The sequence below is a fragment of the Danio rerio genome, chromosome 17, assembly GCF_049306965.1.
Source record: "Danio rerio strain Tuebingen ecotype United States chromosome 17, GRCz12tu, whole genome shotgun sequence".
Lineage (NCBI taxonomy): Eukaryota > Metazoa > Chordata > Actinopteri > Cypriniformes > Danionidae > Danio > Danio rerio.
In genome coordinates, this window is record NC_133192.1 from 22846020 (window position 1) to 22873258 (window position 27239).

General features: G+C 34.2%; 1 protein-coding gene across 1 annotated transcript; it reads left to right on the forward strand.

Moving 5' to 3' along the window:
• The first annotated feature begins 871 nt into the window (after window positions 1-871).
• pla2g4f.1 (phospholipase A2, group IVF, tandem duplicate 1) lies at window positions 872-20056 on the forward strand. Its single transcript, XM_021467398.3, has 20 exons — window positions 872-931; window positions 1177-1249; window positions 1603-1739; window positions 1937-2068; window positions 2183-2223; window positions 2328-2370; window positions 2558-2615; window positions 3677-3843; window positions 4057-4170; window positions 4299-4333; window positions 4493-4631; window positions 6489-6625; window positions 7095-7317; window positions 8448-8565; window positions 15970-16107; window positions 16275-16382; window positions 16587-16763; window positions 16963-17132; window positions 17900-18086; window positions 19422-20056. The coding sequence occupies exons 1-20, from the start codon at window positions 923-925 to the stop codon at window positions 19727-19729; spliced, it is 2514 nt and encodes an 837-aa protein (XP_021323073.3). The 5' UTR covers window positions 872-922; the 3' UTR covers window positions 19730-20056.
• The last annotated feature ends 7183 nt before the right edge of the window (window positions 20057-27239 follow it).

Here is a 27239-nt window from a genome sequence, read left to right on the forward strand (position 1 = left end):
AACTTTGCGTTCGTTGACTTGGGTGAGTATCCATTTGAATTTCATTCTTCTGGAGAAAGCCTTATTTGTTTTACTTTGGATAGAATAAAAGCAGTTATTATTTTTTTTAATTGGGGAAAAAAAATAAACAGGGGTTCTAATATTTCAGGGGGGCTAATAATTCTGACTTCAACTGTATGTATATATACACACACACACACACACACACACACACACACACACACACACACACATATTACTGGATCTGGGTGAATCATTGTGAAGAAATGACAGCATAGTTCACCCAAAATACAACATCTGTCATCATTTATTTAGCCTCTACTTGTTCTAAACTAGTTTTTCTTTTTCTGTTGAACACAAAGATATACTGAGGAATGTCAGAAAGCAACAGCCAATGCCTTCCATAGAATTTATTTATTTTTGTTCTTACTATGGATGTTAAACCTAATGACTGCAGGTTTACCACAGTCTTCTGATACCTTGTGTTGCGCTTAAAAGCAGAAAGGTATACATAAAATGTTACAAGCTCTTTAATATTTCCATAGGAAATATTCATTTTTACAGTATTACACTTTATCAATGTTTTTGTATAAATAAAATACTGGGTCATTAAAGAGGAATTTTGTTTTGAATTCCCAGTCAAGGTGAAAATGTGACTTCCTGTTTGATTACTTCATATAGATTTATATGCATTTGCTTTTTCTTGTAGTCTAGTTATGACTTGTTCGAATATGTCAAATGATATTTGCATTGTTATGAAAGCTTGGCATTAGTATGTGAATGAAAAGGTTAACTTCATGTAGGTGACTTTTTAAGAAAACTAGCTTTTCAAGCTATGCATGTACCGCCTTTTCCATACTCAGGCACTCTCACTTGCGTTTCAAGGACAGCTGTATCCAGATCTCCACACAAAGCTCCAACAATGCTTAAGGTTAGATTGTCTTTCCCTTTTGGATTTATTTTAAGCACCTGCAGTTGACATGCTTGTAATGTAACATTTTGTGAGACATAAAATAGTTCCCTTTTTTCCTCTAGCTGTAATGATTGCTTACATCAGTTGAGAGTGCAAATCTTGTGATCATATAGATCATGTGTTATTTGGGAATTTTTGTAAATCAGATGGTGATATTTCTCAACCGCCTCAGTTTCTGTTTCTGTTTGTTTTTCTTTTAATAGAAAGAAGCCAAGCCATACTGGAATCTGTCTGTCAAAGTTTTGCGCGCAAAGATCCATCAGTCCTACGACTACTGTGAGACAATTCACATTCTTAACAGCAACCAAATATAATCTTACAGATTACAGACCGTACTTTTTAGCAAAAGTCCCAAGCTCACTGCAAGCACGTCCAAACCTGTTTGCAGATTTGATGTAAAATGTGTGCTGTTGTTTGAACTTGCTCTGCTGATTATGTTTGACGCTTTTATAGAATATGTAATAATACACAATAAAAGTTCTAATCCAAAGTGTCAGAATGAATATCAGTATGATCCTTTCCAGACTGAAAGGCATTTTTAAGCATTTACAATTCGACTGTCCATCATAAATATCTCTTTGTAAGTGTACATTATGACTCACTAACATTTTCAATTTATTTTTCTTTAGTGAATGAATCAGACTGCTATGTCATCCTGAACTTACCCACGGCATCAGCCCGCACAAAACGCACCAAGACTATCCCAAGTAATAACAACCCCGAATGGAATGAAACTTTCACTTTCCGGGTGTTCAGCAACATTAAGGTAAACCATTGAAATTGATAAGATTTTTTTAACCTCCACTATTCAGTCATCTTTTTAGTAGGATGTGTCATATGAACTAAAATGTAGGCATATCATTTTTACTTTACGTTTTACGTTTCATCATATTTACGTTATGAGATCAGTTATTATTAATTACAGTTACTCTTGCAATTCTTTATTCATGTCCTCCTGCACAGAACGTTCTGGAGATCATGGTCTATGATGAGGATCCATTCATGAGAGATGACCAATGCGGCACAATCCTATTTGATGTCAATAACCTCACTCCTGGGAAAAAGGAGACCAAATGCTTCATAATAAATGAAAAGGTCAGTGCTATATATGAGCTATATATGAGAATCTAAAAAGACAGTGCAACATAAAACGCATTCTTGACAGAGCACCTAATATTTGGTTTGTGATTATTAACATTTCTTTCTCAGACCAAGAATGAACTGTGGGTAGAGTTTGAGATGACTAAAAGGTGAATGAGCTTCTGGTAATTTTTTTTTTATATTTACTTTTATGTACAATTATAAACTTGTAAAAACTTATGATAAAGGTTTTTTGCTTGTGCATGTATTCCAGCTCTGTGACACCAAGACCATGTACATCTAATGGAGTGTTGGTGGTATGAATCTTTACTTTGACAGCTTTCTTACGTGTATCATGAGTTACAGTAGAATATATTGTATTCAGATTATTCTGAATGATAAAATTCTGAACTATAGATTTTCTCAAAAGGTTTCAGGTTCACTCTTGGCACAAAAAAAAAAGATTCCTACATCAGATTAACTTTTGGTTTCTCATGAAAACAGGCAGGACCTTTTTGTGAGCTGAATGTGGAGATAGACAAGCTTCTTAAGAACTCTGAAGGTAAATATGTTTTCATTACAAAACATTTTCATCCTAATTTTTCAAGTAAAAGCTTCGATAATAATACTATTCACAAATAGATGCAGTAGAAAATAAAACGTGACCCTGGACCACGAAACCAATTATTTGTAACAGTTTTATATATAAATAGATTTGTCCATCACATGAAAGCTAAATAAATACACTTTCCATTTATGTATACGTTAGGATAGAACTATAATTGGCCAATATACAGTACAATGTAAGTAAAATGTTTATCTAAAAACAAGAAAATCACCTTTAAAATTGTCTTCACCCGCTTCGAATGATATCACTCGATTGAATGAGCATTATCAGTGGTTATCAGCTGATAGATATGGGCCAGTAGGGGCCTTCTGCACCTACTGGTAGATTTAGAAGGCTGTTAACATCCATCCACATGGTTAATCAGCTATAGTAATAATGAAGACTCCAGATCCAGATCTGTTTTTACATTACTGTGATGGTTAAGTTTAGGGTTGGGGTAGAGTAGACGAGGTGTTAATAAAATATAATGGGAAATTTAATAAATAATATTAATAATTCTCATTTACTTCAGGCCACAGCCATATGTAATCTATAGCAGATTAACCATGTGGATGGATGATAACAGCCTTCCGAGCCTACCAGTAGGCACAGAAGGCCCCTATTGGCCCATATCTATCAGCTGATAACCACTGAAAACGCCCATTTAATCGAGTGATAACATTTGAATCGGCTGTAGTCTTAATGAAGCAAACGCACAACATCCAAAAAGGGAGTTTTGATACAAGAGGAAATTTACAAAAGATCTTCAAGGAACATGAAAGCACGAATGCTTTCTATTTAAATGATTAATGGCATTAAAGAAAAATGTCATCATTTTGACCTATAAGATGCATATTTGGCTATTCTTACAAATATATGTATGTAACTTAATACTGGTTTGTTGGTCACAAATGGTTAACTGCTTTATAATTATTGTTGACAACACAAGCACTGTATAAAGCACTAGACAGAGTGAAATAATCCCATATTTAGGTGTGCTCCTTTTTGTGTTCCAGCAATGCAGAACATGGTGTTAAAACTGAAAGGGGCATATAAAGAGGATATTGTGATCTCAAATTTGGATGAAAGCTCCAGCATCATGACAACATTACGTTACTTCATTAACCGAGATCTGGAAACTGAACTCAATCTAACCTCCGAGGCAGCTGTCAGGCCAGAAAATGTAAATCTGTAATGCCAACATGCATTTCATACACACAAATATCATGTTTATTGATAATGGATTTATCTAAAAAAATCAAAGCAATTATATTGGTATTTGGTGTAATTGGAAACGACACGCCTCACATGTTGGGTTATTTTTAAAGCATCTAAAACAGAAATTGTGGATTAAAAAAGCTTTTAAATATTATATATTAAACATCCTTTTCTCCAGACTGTCGTAGTGGATGGTACAGTTCCAGCTCTTGTAGATGCTGAACTGACTTCTGTTCCTTTAAAACCACTTCCAGCCAAACAGAAGCTTACTGTCTCTTTGCCTCTGGGAGAGGTAAGCACTATTAATGTCTTTTTATGTTTACAGTTTATTGATTATATATTAAAACTATTATGTGTTTATATTCTTACTAAGTGCATTTTATCTAAAGAGACATCTTTTTTTTCTGTCTTTTTTCATAGAATAAAGTGGATCTGCAACTGAAAACAGATGATCGGTAACAAACAAACCTATTTTCAATAACAGTTTAATAACAATTTGTTATAATTCGGATGTGTAAACAAATCATTGTAAGCTAGAACACTATTATTCATCTACTTTCATATCAAATCCACGCTGATATCAGACTGAAAATGTGTTTGTGTCTGTTCTGAAGCTCTGATGAAGAGATGGATGTGCGTCTGGATTTTGACATTCCAGAGAAGGAAAAAAGATTTCTGGCAAAGAGAAGAAAAGTTGTTTCACAAGCACTTCAGAAAGCTCTGAATCTCAGCTCTGCACCAGATCCAAGCAAGGTACTGCATTGCGTACACACAGACACAGACACATTGTGGCTTATGTGGATATTGGTTAAAGTATGATTTTTAAGTGTTTTTAATTATGAGGACACAAGACATGTCCTTGTAAACCACCTTCATGAAACACAAACACATTGTATATGTGGTTTATGAGGACTGGCATTAGCTATGATTTTTAAGGGCTCTATTTTGACGATCCATGCACAAAGTGCAAAGCGCAGGGCGTAAACGCATTCAGGGCATGTCAGAATCCACTTTTGTTAATATAAGGGCAGAAAAATCTGCTTTGCGCTGTGGCGCATGGTCTTAAAGGGTTGAGCTTATTTTCTTTATGAGTTATAGATGTGTTTTGAGAATTAACCAATCAGAGTCTCATCTCCCATTTCCTTTAAGAGCCAGTTGTGTCGCGCCATTGCTTATTTGCTTTTTACATGACGACTTTGTAAGTGGAAAAACTGAGCCTTTCACTAGCAAGAAAACAGCTAAACAGAGCATCTGCAGCATGAGAATGAGAGATAAGGCCTCTCATTATCTACTTTCCCTTTCGTTCTAGTGGATAGGGAAACCTTGTATGCACAGACATCAATTAGCCTATAAATAATTAATTTCGTTTGGTAAGCGCAAAGATTTGTTTCAAAACTATTTCTAAATTCAGTTCTAATTTCCAGCAAACGAATAAATGAACAATAATAACTAAGCGTGGTCAAAATACTGAGTTATATCCAAATACACATGCTGTGCCCCATATGGTGTGAAACATGAGAGGTGGGCAAATCTAAGCTTGTTTTTAATAAAACAAATATAAATATGGATATAATAAATAATACGGCTAATAATAATAATAACATTATACAAAAGCAAATTGTCACGGAAAAACTGAAAAAGTCCCCGAGATGAGAAAAGCATGAAAGTTTGGTTTTTATATTTATGTAGGCTAGAAAATAATATGTTTTGTAATATTTTAATCCTTTATATTTATATCCTATATATATATATCCTTATTTTATACTTTATATATCCTTAATATTTTAATTATTTTTCATATGTAAAGATATTTGTGTATTGCTCTACATCTTGTATGTATTCAGCAGTGTGTAAGCGAGGCGCACATAACGCGCTCTGCGCTGGACAATAGACCAGCTTTGTTCTGGTCTATTGAAAAATCTATTATAGTTTCTCAAAATAGCAACGCGCCAGCAATCCGCCTCAACACGCCTTCCTTTTTAGACCAGAACGCCTATGGGTGCACATTTGAGTGCAAATGCATTTGCTATTTAAACAGCTTGGTTAAACGTCAAAATGACTCTTACACCAAGCTGAAACTAGCAAACAACAATTGCGTCGCGCCTTGTGCCACATTGCGCCGGGTGTATGATAGGGCCCTAAGTGTTTTGAATTAAGAGGACACAAAGCATATCCTAGTAAACCACCTTAATGGCGCACACACATTGTATTCTGTATGTGGTTTATGAGGATATGCTTAACATATTTTATTATTAAAAAAAAAACTCTCATTTTATGGCCTTACCCTACCCCTACCCCTAAACCCAACCATCTCAGGAAATCTGTGGCAAATTTTGAAGGTCCAACCCCTATCATTTTAAAGGGTTTTGAGTTATGAGGACACAAGGCATGTCCTAGTAAACCACCTCAACAAACGAACATCTAGGTCATAGCCATGTAATTATAAAATTTTGTGTCCCCGTACACCACATAAACAAGTACAAGCACACATACACCCAAAACCCAGAAACTTCAACTACAAAATTGAGCAAAAAGAATCAGTTGAAGTTCAGCATTTATAACCAAACAAACCAAAATGTGATAAGTTCGGTGTTTGATGTGACTCTGCAGGTACCGCTGGTGGCTGTGGTGTGTTCGGGAGGAGGGAGCAGAGCTTTAACAAGCACATACGGAAGCCTTAAGGGTCTGCAAAATATCCAGATTCTTGATACAGTCAGCTACATCACAGGGGTTTCAGGTGCCACTTGGTAAGAACGAGGAGCATACGTGTAGTTTTAATCTCTTGTTTCAGGACTGATAAAAAGCCTTTGTGCCTTTCTCTTGAAAGAAAAAGTGCCAGAACGTGTTTTGTGTAACGTTTGCCTCAGGCAGACTGCAACTTAAGGGGTAGTTCATTAACAAAAACCTAATGTTACTCACCCTTTGATTCTCTTTTTTTCTGTTAAACACAAAATAAGATATTTTAAAGAATGTTGTTAACCAAGAGAAGAAAACACCAAAGAATTCAGTGGCTATTAGTTTCAGTGTTCATATTTGCTGCTTTCTTGTTATACTGAAGAAACATGTTTTGGAAATGGAGGGAGAGCAAGTTTTGGGGGGAACTATCCCTTTAATACAAAATTAATTGAAGATGAATAAGTACACTGTATAACACTGCTACATTGTTGTATGGCTAAGGAATTTATGTTTTTTTTTTCTTTTATCTCTGTAATTCAGGGCTTTAGCCTCTATTTATGAAGAACCGAACTGGTCAAAGGGTGACATTGATAAAACGATGGAGTCTGTAAAGAAGGAGCTCTCTAAAACCATATTCAGTTTGTTTTCTTCGGAGCAGCTACAGCGATACAAAGAGAAGATAGATGAGCGAGAGAAGCAAGGACACATTGTATCTCTCATAGACATGTGGGGTCTGGCTTTGGAGTATCTTTTCCGGGGGAAGGTAAAAGCAGCACCAAATGTTTGCTGGCACTTTTAGGCTTAAAACTTGAAACATATAACATATTTTTTTTATTTAGCAGTTTGTGGATGTAAAAAGACATAATAACTAAGGGATAAAAACTGACATTATTACATGACTCTTTATTACATGCTAATTACATGGTTACTTAAAACTGAACAGTTTTACAAAAAGCATTTATTTGAGCTGTAGTAACTCTGCAATTAAGCATAAAGCTGACAGGAACACAGATGTCTGAATTAAATCTATTACTTATGTCTATTTAAATTCAAAACCCTACACTACACATGCACTGTGCATGCTGAGAGTCCTGGATGAGTTTTGAATGTTTTTCCCTATATGCATGAAGCATGTCACCATCATGAGATACATATGCTGATTCTTGATGTCTCTGTGTTATTAAGTTTCTCAAATGTGCAAAACATTCAGGCTGCAATGTGTTTTTGTAAAATCAAAGTGAAACTATATTCAAATACAATTTAAAATCAAATCAGTCTATTAAACATTGATTTAATCCGATTATTTCTCTTGTTATAACTCAAAATGACAGCAGCCAAAGAAAATTATGAGCCAGAGAGCACAAGTAAAGCAGCCACTGTTCTTCAGAATGGTGATCTTTAACAAACCCAGTGTTTTTAGTAGATGTTACTAACATAATACAACAATTTTGATTCATTTAGTTTTAAACAAGTAAGACAAACATGTTAAAATCATATTTGAGCTACAAGTGTATATTCAAAGCAAGTTTTCTTTGAGTAGATGCAAAATATGTGCCCTGATTAAATCATGTTCATTCAACAAATAAGTGTACATAATGCACTACAAAGTATATACACTTATGTTCATGTTACACTTGCAACAGAGGTTTGAGTTGATCAACTTGTTCGTCCAGTGTTTAATGATTGATTGTGGGCTTGTATTGATATAATATTCCTACAGTGTTTCCATTCGCTGAGACAAGGAAGTTCAAATGCACTATATCAAGAAAGGGCAAATCTTTAAATTAAATTATTGTAACAATTAAAGTATTTTGATCTTGTATGTATACAAAGCATAATAAGGAATCTTCCAAATGGTATAATAGAGACACATCACACACTTTCTTTTTATAGAAACACATGGGAACACTCTCTGAACTGCAGAGGACTGTGTCTGAAGGCCAGAATCCTCTGCCTATCTTCACATCTGTCAACATAAAGAATGGCAGGGCAGAGTGTATAGAAGATGCAGGTATGTACTAAAAAAATATAATGTCTATTTGTTCTAAGACTAAAGTGTATAAGATTATGTGCAGTAATCATGTTGAACACATAGTGTTGACTTAAGGTGCTTTCTTTAATGATCATAGTTGCGTTTAAACTCAGATGTGTCCTGCTGTACTGGTCGTACAAGTTTCTTGCTGACATAATTACTGGGTGTGCATCATGCTTTGTTTTAAAAGTTACTACATGGGTTAAAACAATACGTACAGGATTAAATAATCCTTTCATAGTATACTGTTCTGTAGCTTACATATATTTCTAGAAAAACTGCTATGCATTTTTTTTGCATTTATATGGTGTGTAAATCAATTTGTACACTGAAAAAAATGTTATGTTGAATTTACTTAATTTTATTACGTCAAGGGGTTGCACGAAATAATTTTATCTAAATCCAGATATATTTTTTAAGTTAAGTGAATTTATATATTTTAAGTTGAGTTTACTTATATTTTATAAAGTGGTTCTACTTATATTTTATACATTGAGTTTATTAATCTCTTTCAGTAATTTCAGATTAATTATATTCATAATTTTAGCTAAACTATTTTGAGTAGAATTAACTCAAATTAATTGTGCAACCAGATCAATTTAATCGTTTAATTTCTACATATTAAAATTAATTTTAATCCAATATTTTTTTATCTATTGTATCTTTCATTAATATTCAGACAAATAAAGCAAACCCAATATTTTCAACTCTAACTTTATTTTTGTGATCCAAGAGATATTTTTGCTCTCTCAAAGAATGGCAGTAATGTAACTCAGTAATCATTTCTCAAATTGTTTTCTTATAACAAAATGCAGTATATCATCCATTAACATAAAATACATTGTACCATTCGTAACAAAACAAGTGCACCAGATTAGCTGGAAGACAGCGAACACTGAATAACTTGCGTGGGATTATATTTAACTGCAAACTTACATTGAGTCAATATTCCAAAACATCATTAGTGCAGCTTTAAATATTTACAATAGTGGCTGTATACATATAGACACAGGAGAACTTTGGAGGGAAGCCTTTTAACACACAACAAAACATATACAAGTAACAAAATACACCAGTACTATACAGAACAAAAAATGCTATAGTACAAGAACTGTCCACAGCTGCAACACAGTGCACACTGAGGACCTGATGCTGAAATTACAAAAAAACTGTAGTTACATTAAAAAAATACTAATTAAAAAAAAAGATTGTTATATAACAAAATAGATTTTATGTTTGGCTGAGGTGAAAAAGTTGGTGTATAAATATGGAAACAGACTTACTAAATAAAATGAAACGTGACTTAAATGTCCACTGAAGCTTAAGCTACTCTAAAAAAAAAAAAATAAATAGTGTCAAATGAAAACATCACATCTGTGTGAAGCAATGAGGAGGCTGTAACATTCTCACATGAAACTAACAAGAATTGTCATAATTCCATGTTTTACACATGGTTCCCCATTGTTTGAACTTTGACTGGAGCTCTTTTAATGACGTCATCTCATTGTGTCCTCTTCTTATGCAATGCCTTAATGGTGCAGACATCATCAACTGTTTATCTCAAAGCGCTTAACTTCTAAAATTCATATGGCGTTAATGGATGGATGGATACTTTTTGTGCTGAGTGTGGATAGAAACCTGGCCTATTTACAGGATTGCAATTTTTATTTCAGGTGAATATTCCACTAAATCCAACGACAACTTTAAATGTTCACACCAGTGGTTATGTATTAAAGTCCACCACTCACTTTGTTTTCAGTTTGAAACATTTTCTAGGGCTGCATTTTACATCATACTATATGTTTTCTATCGCCTCCCAAACCAGATTTAAAAATGCAGCTTAGCAGCGTTTACATGAGCGGCTGAAGAAATCCTACAGTCCAGCAATGATTTTGTTCTTTAGTCCAAGGACTTTGGGGGAAAGTCTTTCTCCATCCATTTTCAAGAGCACATTTTGAATGAATTCATAAGAGTACTTCAGCTCTTTGGGGTAGGCCAAGTTCAATACATAGATGACTCCCAGCATCATTGCAGATGCTTGGGCTACAGATCCAATGTTGTCCAGAATGATTTCTCCTTCAACATAAATGTCATCATGTGCTCCAATTTCTCCACCCTCCTTGTTGATGACATATACGCCCATGGTGGAATTCTGCAGGTCTCTCTGGATGCCATCTCCTTCAATGTCCTGTATATTTGTAGAATATAAGAAAAACATGAATTTATGTAATAGATTTTAATGACCTGCAAATTCAAAATTTCTTTATATTTACAATACATAATTACACTGGTCAGTAAAACCATTGAAAATATTTTTGTCAGTTAAGTAAAGGTTCATTTGAATTAACAAACCACAGATTTTTGTTTTTATGGCTTTATAAAAAATATCCAAAATTTTCTGCAAATGGAGCAGACACAGAAGTCAGAATGGATTGAGAAATGGACTAACACATTGTTGGTTTTGGTCTTTTAATTTAACAATAAGAAAAGTTATGAATAAAGCCTGCCTTATTGTTTCAAGAACCAAACTGATGGTTTAAAATGTTTTAGCCAATTACTGAACATCTCCAGTCCAGACACAGACAAATGTACATCATCCTGTGACAACATCCATGTTATTTTACTCTGCAACATTTCATTTCCTCAACATAAAGTTTGTCAGAGTCTGTTAATAACTATTGTATGTCAGACTTCTTGAATGCACCAGGGTGTGTTTAGAAAATGTTACCTGCTTTGAAAACTCTGCAGCAAATTGTTGATTTTATAAAAATATTCTCATAATGTTAAAGAATAAAAAATGAGCTCAATGTTAAAATTGACCAGAGTTCTCCTTTAATGCATTCATCATCAATGGACTAAAACATAAAAACCACAGTATGATCCTCTGTAGTGACATGCTTTAGTGGCTAGAGCATTTTTCATAAGTTTTGCATTAGTTGATTTAAATAAACAGCAGTCTTCCACACTATAATAGCTCTAGACCCCAAAACACGACAGCATGCAGACTGTGTAGGACTACAGCTGCCATAGTTTTGGTGTCAACACACTGATTTTGTTGTGCACTGGGTTTGTTTTTGTTGAGTGCCCCTTTAAATGTATTTTCTTCTAACTAGTGGGTTAGTGACATTAGGATCTTAAAACATTTTATAATACAAGACAGTACATCAGACTGATAAATGCAATTACAATTACTTGCCTTATACTCCTGAATGAGATGTTCATCATCCTCACCAAGATAGATGCAAAGTGCCTTGAGGACTGCTGCCCTTTTAAGATTGATGTCACTTGTAGCCTGTGTAAAAGGACAACAACTATTAAAATACAATTAATAATAAAAAATGTCTAAAAACTGTAGAATACTTTAAACCTGTGGTAACCTCAAAAATATATACACAATGACTTCATGATACATTCTGTAAATGGGCTGCCTTCTTTAGCTAAAGAATGTTAGTGTATTGTGACTTCATTTTCAGGTCTGAATGTGTAGGGCGATAGGGTGACAGTTCAGTCTGCATGGTAGGTGCAAATGTACCAAAAGATCTCCGTTTTAAAACAAAAATGTAGTAGTGTGGATGTAGCCTTAGGAACCTTGCCATTTACAAATAATCAAGGCTGGCACTAGACAGGTACATTTCAGGTTTCTCCACATTGTATATGATATTTTCAACTAAAATGTAAAAACATGTTTACCTCTTGCAAGATCGCCAGATGTTTGGCTAGTTTTTGGCCAGAAACACCTTCCTGATGTCAGCTAGGGTAAATGGCTGTCCAACTGAGCCATAAAGGTTGTTTCAAGTGGGATGGTTGTTATGCGCTGGAATTCAACATTTATCTACACACATAAAAACAACAACAGAAGACAAAGAGCACTGTGATCAGCCATTGGTGTAATGATATTTTGTAGCTATTAAATAGATATAATCAAATTTTCTTATATTAGGTGTACAGTGTGTTCTAGCCAGATGTATTGCTATCAATCAAGAGTAATGGCAAGATATCAAAACTGGACCAGCATCCTTATTTAAACCTTAATAATATTTTTTTTATATTTACAATGGGTCAAAGTGCAATGTAAAAACCCAGGGAGCAAGCATGTGCTTACCTCATCAATGTTTCTTAAATTAACTACCATTGTTTGTACAACAATGCATGAAATATAAACACATGTACAGTGATTTAGAATAAATAATTGTGTAAGGTTATTTACATTGTGTCAGATCATATTATATGGCGATTTATTATAAACTGTTTGTGAAATCAGAAACAGAAAAATCTCTTCGCAATGCAGTCCACAAGCCTACTACTACTAAGTACATTGTGAGATATTATAACTGAGTCAACAAGTCAAGACCCCTGCCAGCTCTTAGTTTTGTAAATGTAATTAATTTGTTAATTTAATTAAAATTAATTAATTATTTATTCTGTCTTCATGCCATATCACTAACTCTATTAGTATTTGGATTTGTCATGTTCCACTTCTATACTAAAAGTATTAGTTTAAAATTGGGAGCAATAAATGCAATGCCAACATAATTGGTCTTTGTATTTAACGTTAGAGCAGAAACAAAGTTGAACAACATCAACCTGCTAGCTAAACCCTGGTCTTTCACTGGACTATCGGCTGTGGTCGTACTAGTTGGTCCTTTCGTGTCATATGCAAATCTCCTGCAATTTAGTTATGAAACATTTGCATGCTTCTACAACATCTACTTTCACCCCCACCTTTACGTTTTAAACCCTGATAAGGCGAGTCGGAGACAGTCCACGAGGACTGCGACCCATGCCGCTGCCACGAAAGAGAAGCTTGTTTACTTTTCCTACCCGCATTCCGCGAAGATCTGCCTCTGATTGGCTAGTGTTCGTTGCAATCGTTGGTTAGGTCAAAAAAGCTCTTTGGTTAGGTTTGCGCAAGTGGAGCGACGTCACGATCGGTCGGAGCCAGTCAGCGTCAGAGTAGGGGCGGGTCTACGGGTGTAAAAAAAAATACAAACTTTTAAAGAAACGATAAATTCAGGTACCCAACGTAACTTATGACTGCCATTATGATTATGTAGAAACATAAATTCTTGCCGTCAGTGCACATTAACCACATTTTACCAACATGATTTCACAGGTCTATTTTGTTCTAATGTTAACACATTGACAAGATTAGAAGAAATGCTTACAGCCAGTCAGGAATAACGTTATGTAATGTTAGGCTTGGCCAGTCTAACGTAACGTAACGTTACAAGCCTAGACAGCAAGGAAGGTGCTGCTACAATTAACGTTAACATTCGTAAAACTGTTTTGCTTTTATTCGGCTTCCACAAACTAATAAATAATCAAGACAAACACTGAATTCACCAAGCATTTAACACTTAAGCTAAGTTAATTTACTAACCTTACACAACTCACGTAGTTAAGCTAATCGCTGACACCTTAGTTGTAATTTAATTTAATGTAACGTTAATTGATATAAAAACATACCAATTTAGCATTAGCTAAACACATTTTTCTATAAAATGTTTAAAAGTGTAAACAGAACCATGTTTAAGTAACAAATATAACACACCAATGATTATATATTGATTACTTACCGAAAATGCAGAGCTGGATGCAGCATTCAAATGAGTGCATCACGTTCAATCTCCCCGCCTTGGCCCCTTCAGGAAAAAAAGTGTCTGCACATGCGCAGACCGGATAGTATATGGAAATTAAATGAAACGTATTTTTTTCTAATTACTTTTAATTGAATGAAATTAACTTGTTTTAAACAAAAGCAGTAAATTTGAAAACTAATAATAAAAAATAAGTAGGATTAAATAACACATTAAAATCAGTGAAATTAACCAGATAAAAACATGTAACATTTACAAGGGGTCAGAATCATTTTTTTCAGTGTAGTTAAAGGTGCTGTATGTACGTTTTTGACTCTTCTAAAGCATAAAAATACTATAATATGTTTGCAGATATTTAGGAGATATGTTAAGTTAACGTTATTATTTATCTGAAAAACAATGCTAAAGTCAAATATTGTGCTTTAAAAATGTGCATTAAGTGCCAGAATTCTGTTTTTGTTTTGGTTCTTTTAACCCGCCCAATGTTTATCCAATTCTGTTTCAGCACCCCGGGTTGCCTTGATTGAAACCCGCGTGTTTCATTCATTCAGTCGGGAAGGCTCTTAAAGCATGTGTTCATGACTGAAATGCGACCTCCGGCGGACAGTAGCAGACTCCGAAATGAGACGCATATTCATAGTTCCACATGATGTTATTAATTAGCAAATTATATCAATATTATGAACGTAAACATTAGGGGAGCAGGTTACATTGTAACCCCGAGTCCTAACAACACGCTACATGACGAGATGCGCAGTAATAAGCAATTTGGCTGTTTGCACCTTACAAAACATGACAGAAATTTGAATACCGCCATTCAGAAGTAAATAATATGCACTCACTAACTAAATGGTAAGGTTTTAATCTAATTTATACATATTAAACCTCAATAACATTATTAAATGTTGATGCTCAATCACAGATTGGTGTTGGTTTGCATTATTTCAAAGTTCTAAAGTTCAATTTCAAATGGTTTGGTTTGTTTTCAAGATCTGAGGTAAACTATCTGCTACTGCTTTCAGTAGTATGGCACAAAACATCATATAAAATGGCATTCAAACTTACTTTGTTAACATTTAAAACTGAATAAAGCACATGAGATGTACCTGAGGTGATCATTGTCAGTTTTATAAATTCCAGGTGTTGGTAATGACAAAAACTCCTTCTAATATGAAAAAATTCCTTTTATCACGTGCCGTTGCTTTTATTTAAAAAACAATTTAAATCACCCTTAATTTAGCCTTTATAGGCTTAATGGTCAGGCACACTCCTGTTGGTTCTCAATCTGGGCATGTTCAACCCCTGGGTGTCAAACTTACATACTGCACCTTTAATTATACAGTACATCCATGTGTGATAATATAAATATAATTGCCATTAATACAAATTGCCATATTTAAAAGCACTGAACTGCTTGATAAATGTCTCTAGCAAGTTTTAATTTAAATAAATGTCATTTATATTAAATGTGTTTTTATATTTTATCGTGAGAGTTGCATTGTAATTGTTGCATCTTTATCACATTATATCAGAGTGTTGCCTAGTTTTCTCCTCCTTTATTTTAATCCAACATTGACTGTGCAGAACAACAGAACATTGTTATGTAGAGCAGTTAGTAGAATTTCCCTCTGTTTTCTCTGAAAATGATTTATCAAAAGCCTAATTCAAAAATGATTCTTAACAGGTCTTAAAGGTTACTTCACATTTTAGAACAGGTTCACTTTATCTGTTTAAAAAAACAAGACATAACAATATCTAACTTGATTTCATGTTGTGCTTTATTTAGAATGGTGTGAGTTCACTCCATATGAGGTTGGATTTCCCAAATATGGTGCCTTCATACCTGCACAGAACTTCGGGAGTGAATATTACCTTGGGCACATGATCAAGAAGCTCCCCGAGACTGCACTCTCCATTCTTGTGGGTGAGTTTGAGGTTATGAAAGCATGAAATGGCTATCAGCGTCTTAAAATTTGCATTGCTCTTAATAGGCTGTAGACATCTGTATCTGAAAGTGATCCAGTGCTCCAAGTAAGTGATGTGATGTAGCCAGTCACCATTTACAAATCCAAACTCTGTATGTTTTGGAAGGAATGTGGAGCAGCATTTTCTCTGTAAATCTGACAAACATCTGGAGTATAGCCACGGGAGCCGCACCTTCCTGGACCCCTCAGGTTGAAGGAGGAAAGAGCAACACAGGTGAGATTTTAAACCCTGTATGTACTAATTATGTATGTACTCAACTAATTCATAGAGCACAGACATTTTTTAGATATTTAATTATTTAAAATGTACTGTTATGCATTAAATCACTACACTATTACTATTTTATGTATATTTAAAATAAGTAATGCAATTAAAAAACTTGACTGGACACTTGTTTTTCTGTTCTTTTTTCTAAAGAGACTAGTAAACCGACAGCACTTACCACACACCTGATCAACCCGGTGACTGACTTTGCTAAAATGCTCTGTGGCTTTATGACCAGTCGTCCCATAGTCAGCCAAATGTACAACTTCCTGAGAGGCTTCAACCTGCACAGAAACTACCAAGAGAACACAGGCTTCATAGCATGGAAAGGTCCAGAGCTCTCTACTATACTTATTCTGTGTTTTGCATCTCCATTTAGAAGTCAGTCAGTTGTTTTATTCTTCAGATGGTCTCTGTTGTGTCCTATTTCATGTCTATAAATGTACTTGATCCCTACCATTCTAGAATAATGTTTTTTACACCAGTATAGTGTTTGCAGTCCTCCATAACATTCCTGTTTTGTCTTCAGAGAAACATCCGGATGCCTTTCCTAACACCATGACTCCATCTGATCCAGTGCTGAGTTTAGTAGATGCTGGATTTGCCTTAAATGCAGGATTTCCACCGGTAGTTCGCTCTCACCGGAATGTGGATGTTATTCTGTCTATAAACTACTCCTGGGAGCTGGATCAATTTAAGGTGAGGAAGATCTGGAAGATTATGAAAGATCTGGTTAAAATACCAAGGTCAGGAAATTAAAGGGCTATGAAAATAGAGTAATTCCTTGCTCATCTAGTGATGTATTTTTCTTTCTGACCACAAAAAAAAGGTAAAAAACTCTTACAAACACTAGAATGGCAGTGGATAATATCACTTGAAAAGTATTAAAGAATGTTATGCAAAACGTCATACTTTTGTGTTCACTAAGTGCTCTCAGGGTTTACAAAGAAGTTTGGTAAAAACGTGAACAAACCAAAATTGTGTATTATTTAATAGAACTCTTAACTTATTAACACTTCTGTTCACAAAAGCAGACACATGCACAGTTTTGATCAATTGAGTTAAATCAAGCATACAACAAAATACCGTAATACCCTCAAAAGTACTTGTTTGTTTCTGAATATCACCAAATGAGATCTACAGTTTTTAGTTTCAAGGTGCATATTTTTTAGATTAAACCCTGGCTTGTTTTTCACTCAGCTCTATCATGCACCCTTTAAACACTTAGAATATGTGTACATCAAATGCAGTGTATACCTGCAGTTCTACTTTATGAATTTCAATGCTAATTCATTGGAAACCTATGAGTGAGTTCAAGCAGGACTTTTTTAAAATTTAATACAGAAGGGCAAATAGCTTTGAAATAATAGGGTGAGAAAATTATGACTCAATTTGCACTTTTGGATCAAGTATGCCTTTAGGTTTGCTTGAAAACATAAATTTTTATGCTTGCTTGTGCCCAATAGGTCGTAAAGCAAGCCCAGGAATACTGCACCGATCGAAAGATCCCATTTCCAAAAATTGATTTCAAAAAGCTGGAGTCTGAGCCACTGAGGGAAGTTTATGTGTTTGAAGATAAAAATAATCCTGATGCTCCCATAGTGCTTCACTTTCCCTTGGTCAATGTCTCATTCAAACAGTTCAAAGCTCCAGGTAAGACCTACTAACTCTTTGGACATCTCATCTGCCATATTCTTGGATATTACATTATATTTAACAATGTTAAAATTTGTTGTTGTTGTTGTTGTTGTTGTTGTTTTGTGCGTTTTTTTCTGGAAAAAAGAAGCTTAAAATAATATTTATTTAAAAACCATACAAAAGTCTGTAGTGTTACTTTTAATTAATTGAAAGTGTCTTTGTTGAAAAAGTACAGTATGAATGAATAAAAAGTCATTGTCAGGGTGTTTTAAGTGAAAACAAAAGATTTAATTTTGAAAATCTTCCTTTTACTTAAACTGTTAGAATGCTCAGATGTACTACATTGCCACTACTGTACTTTATTTTACACTGTTTGCATACTGTTTTTTCTATTGGTCCTGACATTTGTTTTGCCTATATTTATTCAATTATACTTTACATTGTACGTACAGACATGAGAATATCAAAAGCAGCTCTAAAAACTGAATCATATTATTCTGTTTCCTCTCAAGCCCTGGTATTTCCTGTAGGAAATGTAAATGTGACCCTGGACCCCAAAACCAATCATAACAATCTATTTTTGGATATTGGGATGTAAACATCATGTGAACGCTGAATAAATAAGCTTAATGCATAGTTTGGATAGGGGAGCATTTAGCCAAAATAAAACTGTGAAAATCTAAAGGTTTAAAAGATTTATAAATACTGAAAAAACACTCAAAATCACCTTATGTTCTTAGCATTGTATATTACTAAACAAAAATTATGTTTTGATACATTTATGGAAGTAAGTTTACAAGCATGTGGTCGATGTATCTGTCCGTTGTGGTAAAGAAGGAGCTGAGATAAAAGGCAAAGCTCTCGATTTACAGGTCGGTCTACGTTCTTACTCTCACCTATCGTCCTGAGCTTTGGGTCTGGGGTAATCTCCTAAGACTGTCCCCGCGACCCGGCCCTGAAAAAGCGGACAAAAATGATAAAATGAGATAAGTTTACAAAATGTCTTCATGGAAGATAAATGTTAATATTTTAATGTTTTTTGGGTTTTTTTTGCACTCATCTTGACTCATGCAATTTATATTTGTCTATTTCCAAATATACAAGTGCAACATAAGGCTGGATTTGTGGTCCAGGGTCAAAAACTATAGATTCATATTATATTCTATGCATGAAAAGTTTATTTGCAGTGTGCTTTGAAACATCAGCTAAAATTTGTTGATCATGTATTAGTTGATCATGTATTATATTTTGGTACAATACATCAGTAAACATTTTCCGACGTCCAAAAAAGTAGCTCATTAATAAAAACTAATCATAAATAATGCTCTGTATGTACTGTATGTGACGCAGGAGTGAAGAGAGAGGGTGAAAAGGAGCTGAAAGAGGGAGCGGTTGATGTTGACTTTAACAGTAACACATCTCCATATGCCACTCACAAACTGACATACACACCGGAGGACTTCCAGAGGCTCATTAACCTAACTTCCTACAACATCCAGAATAACAAAGATGTCATTCTGAACGCATTAAACAAAGCACTGAACAGAAACAGAGACAAGAGGACAGGGGAAGAAAGCAAAAAAGAGGAGAAAGGAAAGACCTGTTCAGCACCAACACCACAACCAGGATCACAGAAAACACAAAAGACACAAAAGTAATCTGAATGCAAAACTTGATATATCTTGAATTGTTGTTGTTGTTACAACCTACTCTAATCATGTTTATGTAACTTACAACTAGGGAATGTTACTTAAAACTCACTAAGTTACATTCAACTCACAATTGTGATTAGTGCTTGTGATAGACTCAAGGCAAGACATGCTCACTGCCAGAGCCACACATAGAGGGCAGTATATACAGTAGTACTCTAGTATGCACTCTACAGGAATGCTGCTCTGAAGAGCAGAGAAGTATAGTTCAGTTTCAGAGTTTTCCCTTTGGTTTGAGATACACTGCTGAAAAATAAATTGAACTTCTATTTTATTAACCAATTGTGTGTGTGATGAGAAGTATTGAGTATGTTTTACATTTGCACATAGACAGCTTTATCTGCACTGGTACTATATGAAGGGCAATTGCAATGACGTGTGCAATGTTTTTAAATGTAAACCTGTGCCAAAAAGCCACAGCTATTGCATTATGAGGGTAGGGTAGTGTGACATTTATGATGTCATAGGTAAGGTAACGGATGTGTAGTTCCCAGCATGCTTTACGGAGAAAAAAAAGGAGAAAATGATAATAATAAAAGCATTTATATCACAATTTTATTCAAATTTTATTCCAGCTAATTAATTCATTTATTTTTTTTTTTTCGGCTTATTCCCTTTATTCATGGATCTCCATGGTGGAATGAACCATTAACTTATCCCGCATATGTTTTTAAGCAGCGGATGCCCTTCCAGCCGCAACCCGGGAAACACCCATTGCATTCACACACATACACTACGGCCAGTTTAGCTTATTCAATTCACCTACACCGCATGTCTTTGGACTGTGAGGGAAACCGGAGCATTCCTGCTAATAAAACATGCATATTTACATTAACATGAAAATGATTCTTCCTTAGATAAGTTAAAACAGATCCTTTCAAGCTTGCAATGAGATATAAAATAGCCAGACCAATCAAGTTACATTCACTGACAGACAGCTATGCCTTAAGCCTCTGTACATTTTCAAATAATTAAACTATAATTAGTAATGGTGTCATGGTGGCACAGTGGGTCACATAATCGCCTCACAGCGAAAAGGTCACTGCTTCGAACCTCGGCTGGGGCCGTTGGCTTTTCTGTGTGGAGTTTGCATGTTCTCCCCGTGTTGGTGTGAGTTTCCTCCGGGTGCTCCGGTTTCCCCCACAAGTCCAAAGACATGCACTATAGGTGAATTAGGTAAGCTAAATTGTCTACAGTATAAGTGTGAATGAGTGTGTATGGATGTTTCCCAGTGATGGGTTGCAGCTGGAAGGGCATCAACTGCAAAAACATATGCTGCATAAGTTGACGGTTCATTCCGCTGTGGTGACCCCAGATAAATAAACTAAGCCAAAAAGAAAATGAATGAACGAATGAATAATTAGCAGACTTACATTTGTCATTGATATTGTACAGGTGTTACCACATGATTTACATTTGTAAGTTGATCCAAAGCAAATTTTCAGTATGCTCTGAAGGAAAGGATGGTTCTCTTAAATAAATAACGCAACAATTTTAAACAGCAAAAATTGATTCAGAAACAAACTTAACTAATTTTGACAGATATCACATGTAGTGTACAAATTCATTAATTTCTGATTTCTGACCAATTAAGCAGAGAAATATATTTTTCTTCCTGCTAACAAAAACACAAATAACTGACAAACGATTTAATAATACAGTAAAGATGTATTATGACTTGTTTGTTTGACTAATTGTTGGATAGACAGAAGTTGGTGTTCTTTTTTTTTTTGGATGTAGTTCATTTCCTAATCAGGTTTTTACCACGTGCCATATCTGTGAATGTATTCATTGCACTTCCACTATGTAAATATTATGAGAACTAAAATGTATGACTTTATAAGGTATACTTTGTAGAAATGTTCAATATATATATATTTTTAAGTATTTTTACAATAGTGCCTGTTAAATAAAAATAAATAAATAAATGTGGCAGTGTTTAGTGTATCATTATTTTGTATATTCTATTATTCATTTTCTTTTGGGACAATGGGCAATAAACAATTCAGTAAAGTTGGTTTAGCAATGTTTACCAATATACAATTAACCAATATACATATTTTTTATTAAGTGAAACCAAAAAAGCGTGCTACAATAAATTAAAATATTCAATTTCACCAATAACATTAAAAGACTTGATACAGGCTACTACTAAATTTAGATGTGACCTACTAGACAATTTTGAGTTTGTGGAGTAAATTATTTTACAGTGCATAAATAATAATCATTTATATTTATAACATAATTGTAAATAATATTCTTTCAAAATGCTGAATCATTTATTTTTAATATTTGTTTATTGTATGTATTTTTTAAAATAAGATTATTATTATTATGGTTTACTATTATAGTTTTTCTAAAGCAGATTGTGGTGAATTGCACAGGTTAATATGAATATATAATAATAATAATAATAATAATAATTTCATAACTATTCAGAATATGATTTTACAATGTTTTTGGCACATGAATACCAATATATATATATATATATATATATATATATATATATATATATATATATATATATATATATATATATATATATATATATATATATATAACATAATAAAATTCAACATAGGAAAAGAACAACAAAATAAATGCAGCCTTTTTTATATTTCATGAATTTATTATTTGATTTATTTATTTACAACCCACGAATCCACCTGTGACCAATCACTGCTAGACAATTTAGAGTTTGGGGAGTAATTTTTTTTTACATGAATAAATAATTAGAATTTATATTTATACCATAATTGTAAATATTATTCAATTAAAATATGGAATAAATACATTCAATATTTGTTTTATTTATTGTATTTTTTAAATTATGATTATAATTATTAAGGCTCATTATAGTTTTCATAGGGTAGTTTGTGGTGAATTATTTACAAAATCAGGTTAACAGAGTAATAATTATATATAATAATAATTACATAACTATTCAAAATATTATTAGTTTCATAATAGTCTATACCCCTGGAATAATGATAAAGTTAAATATTTAAATAATAAATAACATAGTGAAATTCAAAAAGAAAAAGAAAAGAATTGCAGCCTCTTTTATATGTATTAAATAACCAATTTATTAATTGATTCATTTATTCAGAATGGTTGCTTCCACGATTCCTGCGACTTCCACATCTTCAGGTGATTCTGATGTAAATCTGCTGTCCAGAATCAGCTGGTTTGTCTTAGTCGGGCATCTCCGCTGAGACCAGTCCACTATGGGTGACCCTGCCGGTATCTGTGAAGTACCAGTGGCGAAGCTCTCAGCATCACTGATGCACACAAGCCCTCACAGCACGTCAAGCTGCAAACCACGTGAGGGACCCTAACCTAACCTACCCTACCCTAACAGACACCGCAAATCACCAAACGCATCGAAACTCTAAGAAGAGTCCAGCGACCGACCAGCAACACGAGAACACCTGCTCAGAAAACCTCGACAACCGCGCAGAAAACCACCTGAAACATCCTGAAGACCACCGAGCAAACCAAGAACTTCAAGTCAACAACACCAAGAATCAATAAAAACAACCAATTGATGAAACAAAACATGCAAAAGGAAACTTACTGTGAACTTGCTCTACAACTATGTACACTATATACATATATACATACGCAGGCCTGCAGTGTGGTTTGGGACACTGTGAAGACTCAGCGTCTGGCCCTCTTTCTGCTGGGCTTCTTAGGCAGTGGCTCTCCACTGATGTCCACATGGAATCGAGGAGCGATGATGTTTGGCCCGGGTCCACATCTGCGTTCTGTAATCAGGATTCGTCCATCAGCCTGCACCGTCTCCTCCATCACAGGACACCTGAGCGCCTCCCACAGCCGCTGCTTGATCTCCAGGCCCAGCTGAAGGCTGTAGGGACGACTCTTAATCATGGGCTCGACCACAGAGCAGTAGATGTCCTGGTAGGCCTGAACGCTGTAGCCGTGGATAGAGAGTGGCTCCTCCTGCTGTCCCACGTCCACTGAAGGCACTGGGGATGCTGGACGGATGTGGGGAAGGACAGTCGCGTTCTTCAGGTGACGCTCCTCCAGACCTGGGGAAGAGACACAGCTGTAAGTGTGATCCAACCTGATCACAGCTGCAGGATCCTGAACAGATGGGACACCCTCCAGCAGGAAGTCCTTCAGGTGTGCTGGAAGACTCCTGGTTCGTCTGAGGCGCCGCTGCTCCATGAATATCAACTTTCCAAATCAGACAAATCTGAAGAAACTTGTCAAGCTGGAGAGTTGAAAGAGCTCAAGTGATCAGATTCAGAGAGATGTGTTGATTTCCAGTGTAAACTCAGGTTGCCGTGGTGACAGAATATTGGAGTCATTTAAATGTAAACAATACTTGATCAGCAGAAAGTCAATTAGAGCAGTAGAGGAGTTCTTCTCTGTTGCTTCTCTTTTACATAGTTTGTCATTTTTACATTATAAACAAATAAATATTGTGTGATCTAAACAAAAGGTGTAATACAGAAACATTAACACTTTCAGTTAAAATTGATCAGTTAGGTTAAGCAGATATCATGATAATTATTATTATTATTTTATCATAACTGGGTCTAGATCCCAAAACAATAATAAAAACGAAAACATACACAAAATATTGTCTTTATTTATTTATTTATTTTCGTAATTAATTTTAATCAAATTTTGTTGCAATCTAAGTTTATTTAACCAATTTTCAAATTTCATTTTTTTTTATCTGATCATATTTTTGCATTAATTGTTTTATTATTAGAATATATAAAACAAAATTACACTGTAAATAAAATAATTGTGGACACTGACCAACAAACATTGACTCAACAAATGACTTCACAATAATAAGCCCCAAACGAAAAAAAACCCCACATTATTAATTTTAGCGGATGGTCTGAAGTAAAAAATAAAATATATATTCACCAAACATAAAACTGTGCTTTGCCAGTTTATCAAACAGAAGTGAAATAGTATTGGAGTTTGGCGAACAAACCTTGCAGCAAAAAGCGCGTTTACGCATGCGCGTGAGAGTCGTTTGTTGGATCAGATTTAAATTCCAGCGCAGCAATGGCAGAGCTCCTCCGAAACATCATATTCAGGCGATTTTTCTTCCTCAAAGTTATGGTGACTGTGAGTAGTGAATTCTGTATTTATTAAATCGTTTTTAAGTTTAGCCAAATGCAAGTCTCAGTAATTCCTGACATAAAACGAAAAGGTATTACGTAGCTAGCCGCTCCGTCATAATGTTGTACATAACATTAGCACTTTAACGTTAATTATGTGCATTTATTTAAGACTTTTCTTTACTTTAATGAGAGGGAAACAATTATGCCTATACTTTTTTGGATGGAGTAGCTTTTTTGATAAAAAAATGTGACAACAGACATGTCAGACGATTGTTACATTACTCTGTATATAACGTACCTCCCCAAAATTTTTTGGACCAACTTCTCTGACTGCATTCAATGGAAGAGAGCATGGTTATTACCTGAAAAATTCAACATATCCAACAAAATAAGAGAGATACATTTTAAGATCTTGCATAATGTTTATTCTACAAATTCCCAAATTGCTAATTATTTTGATATATCTAATTTACTTTCTGCAATATACATGAAGAGACTTTATTTCACTTATTCTATAGTTGCACTCACATTAAACATTTTTGGAATGACATCATTTTTTATTTATCATCCTTATTTATTTAAACATGATTTAAATTTGTTTATAAAAGATATATTTCTGTACTTCTCAGATGATGATCATGCTCTCGATCTTATTGTAAATTTCTTTTACACAAAAATAAGTTTCTAAAAACAATACCTATTTTTAATTCTTTCCTTGTTGAAATTTCGCACAATATTGAATCTCTTAAGCTTATTAATAATAATAAGAATAATAAGTTTCTTAAAGCTTATGACTATCTTTTTTCTTAATAATTGTGGCTGTTTTTTGTTTTCTCTCTCTTTTCTTTCTTATTTTTTGTTATTGTATTTTTTCTTCAATGCAGTGATGTTATTATTCTTGTATTCAATAAAAAAAAACCGTTAACGTTAATTAACTTGCATACATTGCTCTGGCTAACTATACGTTACCGGTTGTCAGTTCTACTGTAGCCTTATTTATTTTCTATAAAACAAAATATTATGTAAAACACAAGCCTGCCTTATTGATTTCAACTTGAAAATATTAAACATTGATTTGGAGTTCTTAAAGGGACAGTTCACTCCCAAATCTAACTGTACTATTTACTCAGGCACATGTGGTTTCTAACTTTTGTAAGTTTCTTTCTTCTGTTGAACACTAAATGCCATATTTTGAAGAAAGCTGAAACCTGTAACCATTTATTTCCATGGTAGGAAAAACAAAGACTATGGAAGTCAATGGTTACAGGTTTCCAGCTTTCTTTAAAATATATTATTTACAGAAGATAGAAAGAAAAACAGGTTTGGAATAAGTGAAGGGAGAGTAAATTATGACAGAATTTTCAGTTTTGTGTGAAAGATAACCTGTTTTTTGTCTTCTGACGTTATTTACTCACTGTAAATGATATTTAGAACCATTGCTGTAAACAAACAGGTGCCTGGCCAAAGTGACATTTTACATATAAATGTGCAATTTACCACATGGCATTCTCACAGTATGGAAAGTATTAATTACTTTACTGTTACTTACTATGCTATTAATTATGTGAACATCCACATTCTGTCATTCTAAAATAGCATTTTCTGATCCAACAGGAATAGTGTTTTTGAAAATAACACAGTATTATGGTGACATTTGAATATGTATTTGATATAGACTTAATATTGACATTGCTATGTTATATTTTTAACATACAGGGCCATTGGAAAACCACACAACTACAATGAAGATGGGAATCCTTGAAACAGTAAGCAGTAGCAGCAGCAGCATGAACTTTAAGAGCCCTGTCAACTGTGCTGAATGTCTGCTGTCCTGGAAGAGGAGATGGTGTTTGACAATAGGAGACTTTATCAATGCATCTTTTGTGCTTTTGGATTATAGAATCTACTCAACCTGGAATACAATCACTAAATAGGTTTACATGGTGAATATTTAAAACAGATGCAGCTTTATGTGCTTGAAGTTCCTCTTGAAGATTTATTTTGAACTTTTCTTGAAACTTTTGTGAGTTTTTTTTTCCTGTTTTGGAGTCATCTGTGTTAACTGGGTAAAGTAACTCATTGTTTAGATTTGATGGTGTTTTTAAGATTTTAATATTCATTTATTAATTTTCCTGCAGCTTATTCTCTTGTTTATCAGGGGGCGCCACAGCGGAATGAACCATTCATTTTCCTATGAAAATATATTAGATGTTTAATGTTAATGAATGGGTTTAACCACTAAAAATGTGATTTCATAAGTTCAGATTACCTTTTGTAGAATGAAAGTATTCAGGTGACAACACTAAACAATGGTTAAAGTAACCTCACAAAAATACTTACATTTT

Coding starts and splice junctions, on each gene's coding strand:
- pla2g4f.1 (XM_021467398.3), top strand. Junction 2,371..2,557: donor CATCTAATGGAGTGTTGGTG/GTATGAATCTTT, acceptor TCATGAAAACAG/GCAGGACCTTTTTGTGAGCT. Junction 7,318..8,447: donor AGTATCTTTTCCGGGGGAAG/GTAAAAGCAGCA, acceptor TTCTTTTTATAG/AAACACATGGGAACACTCTC.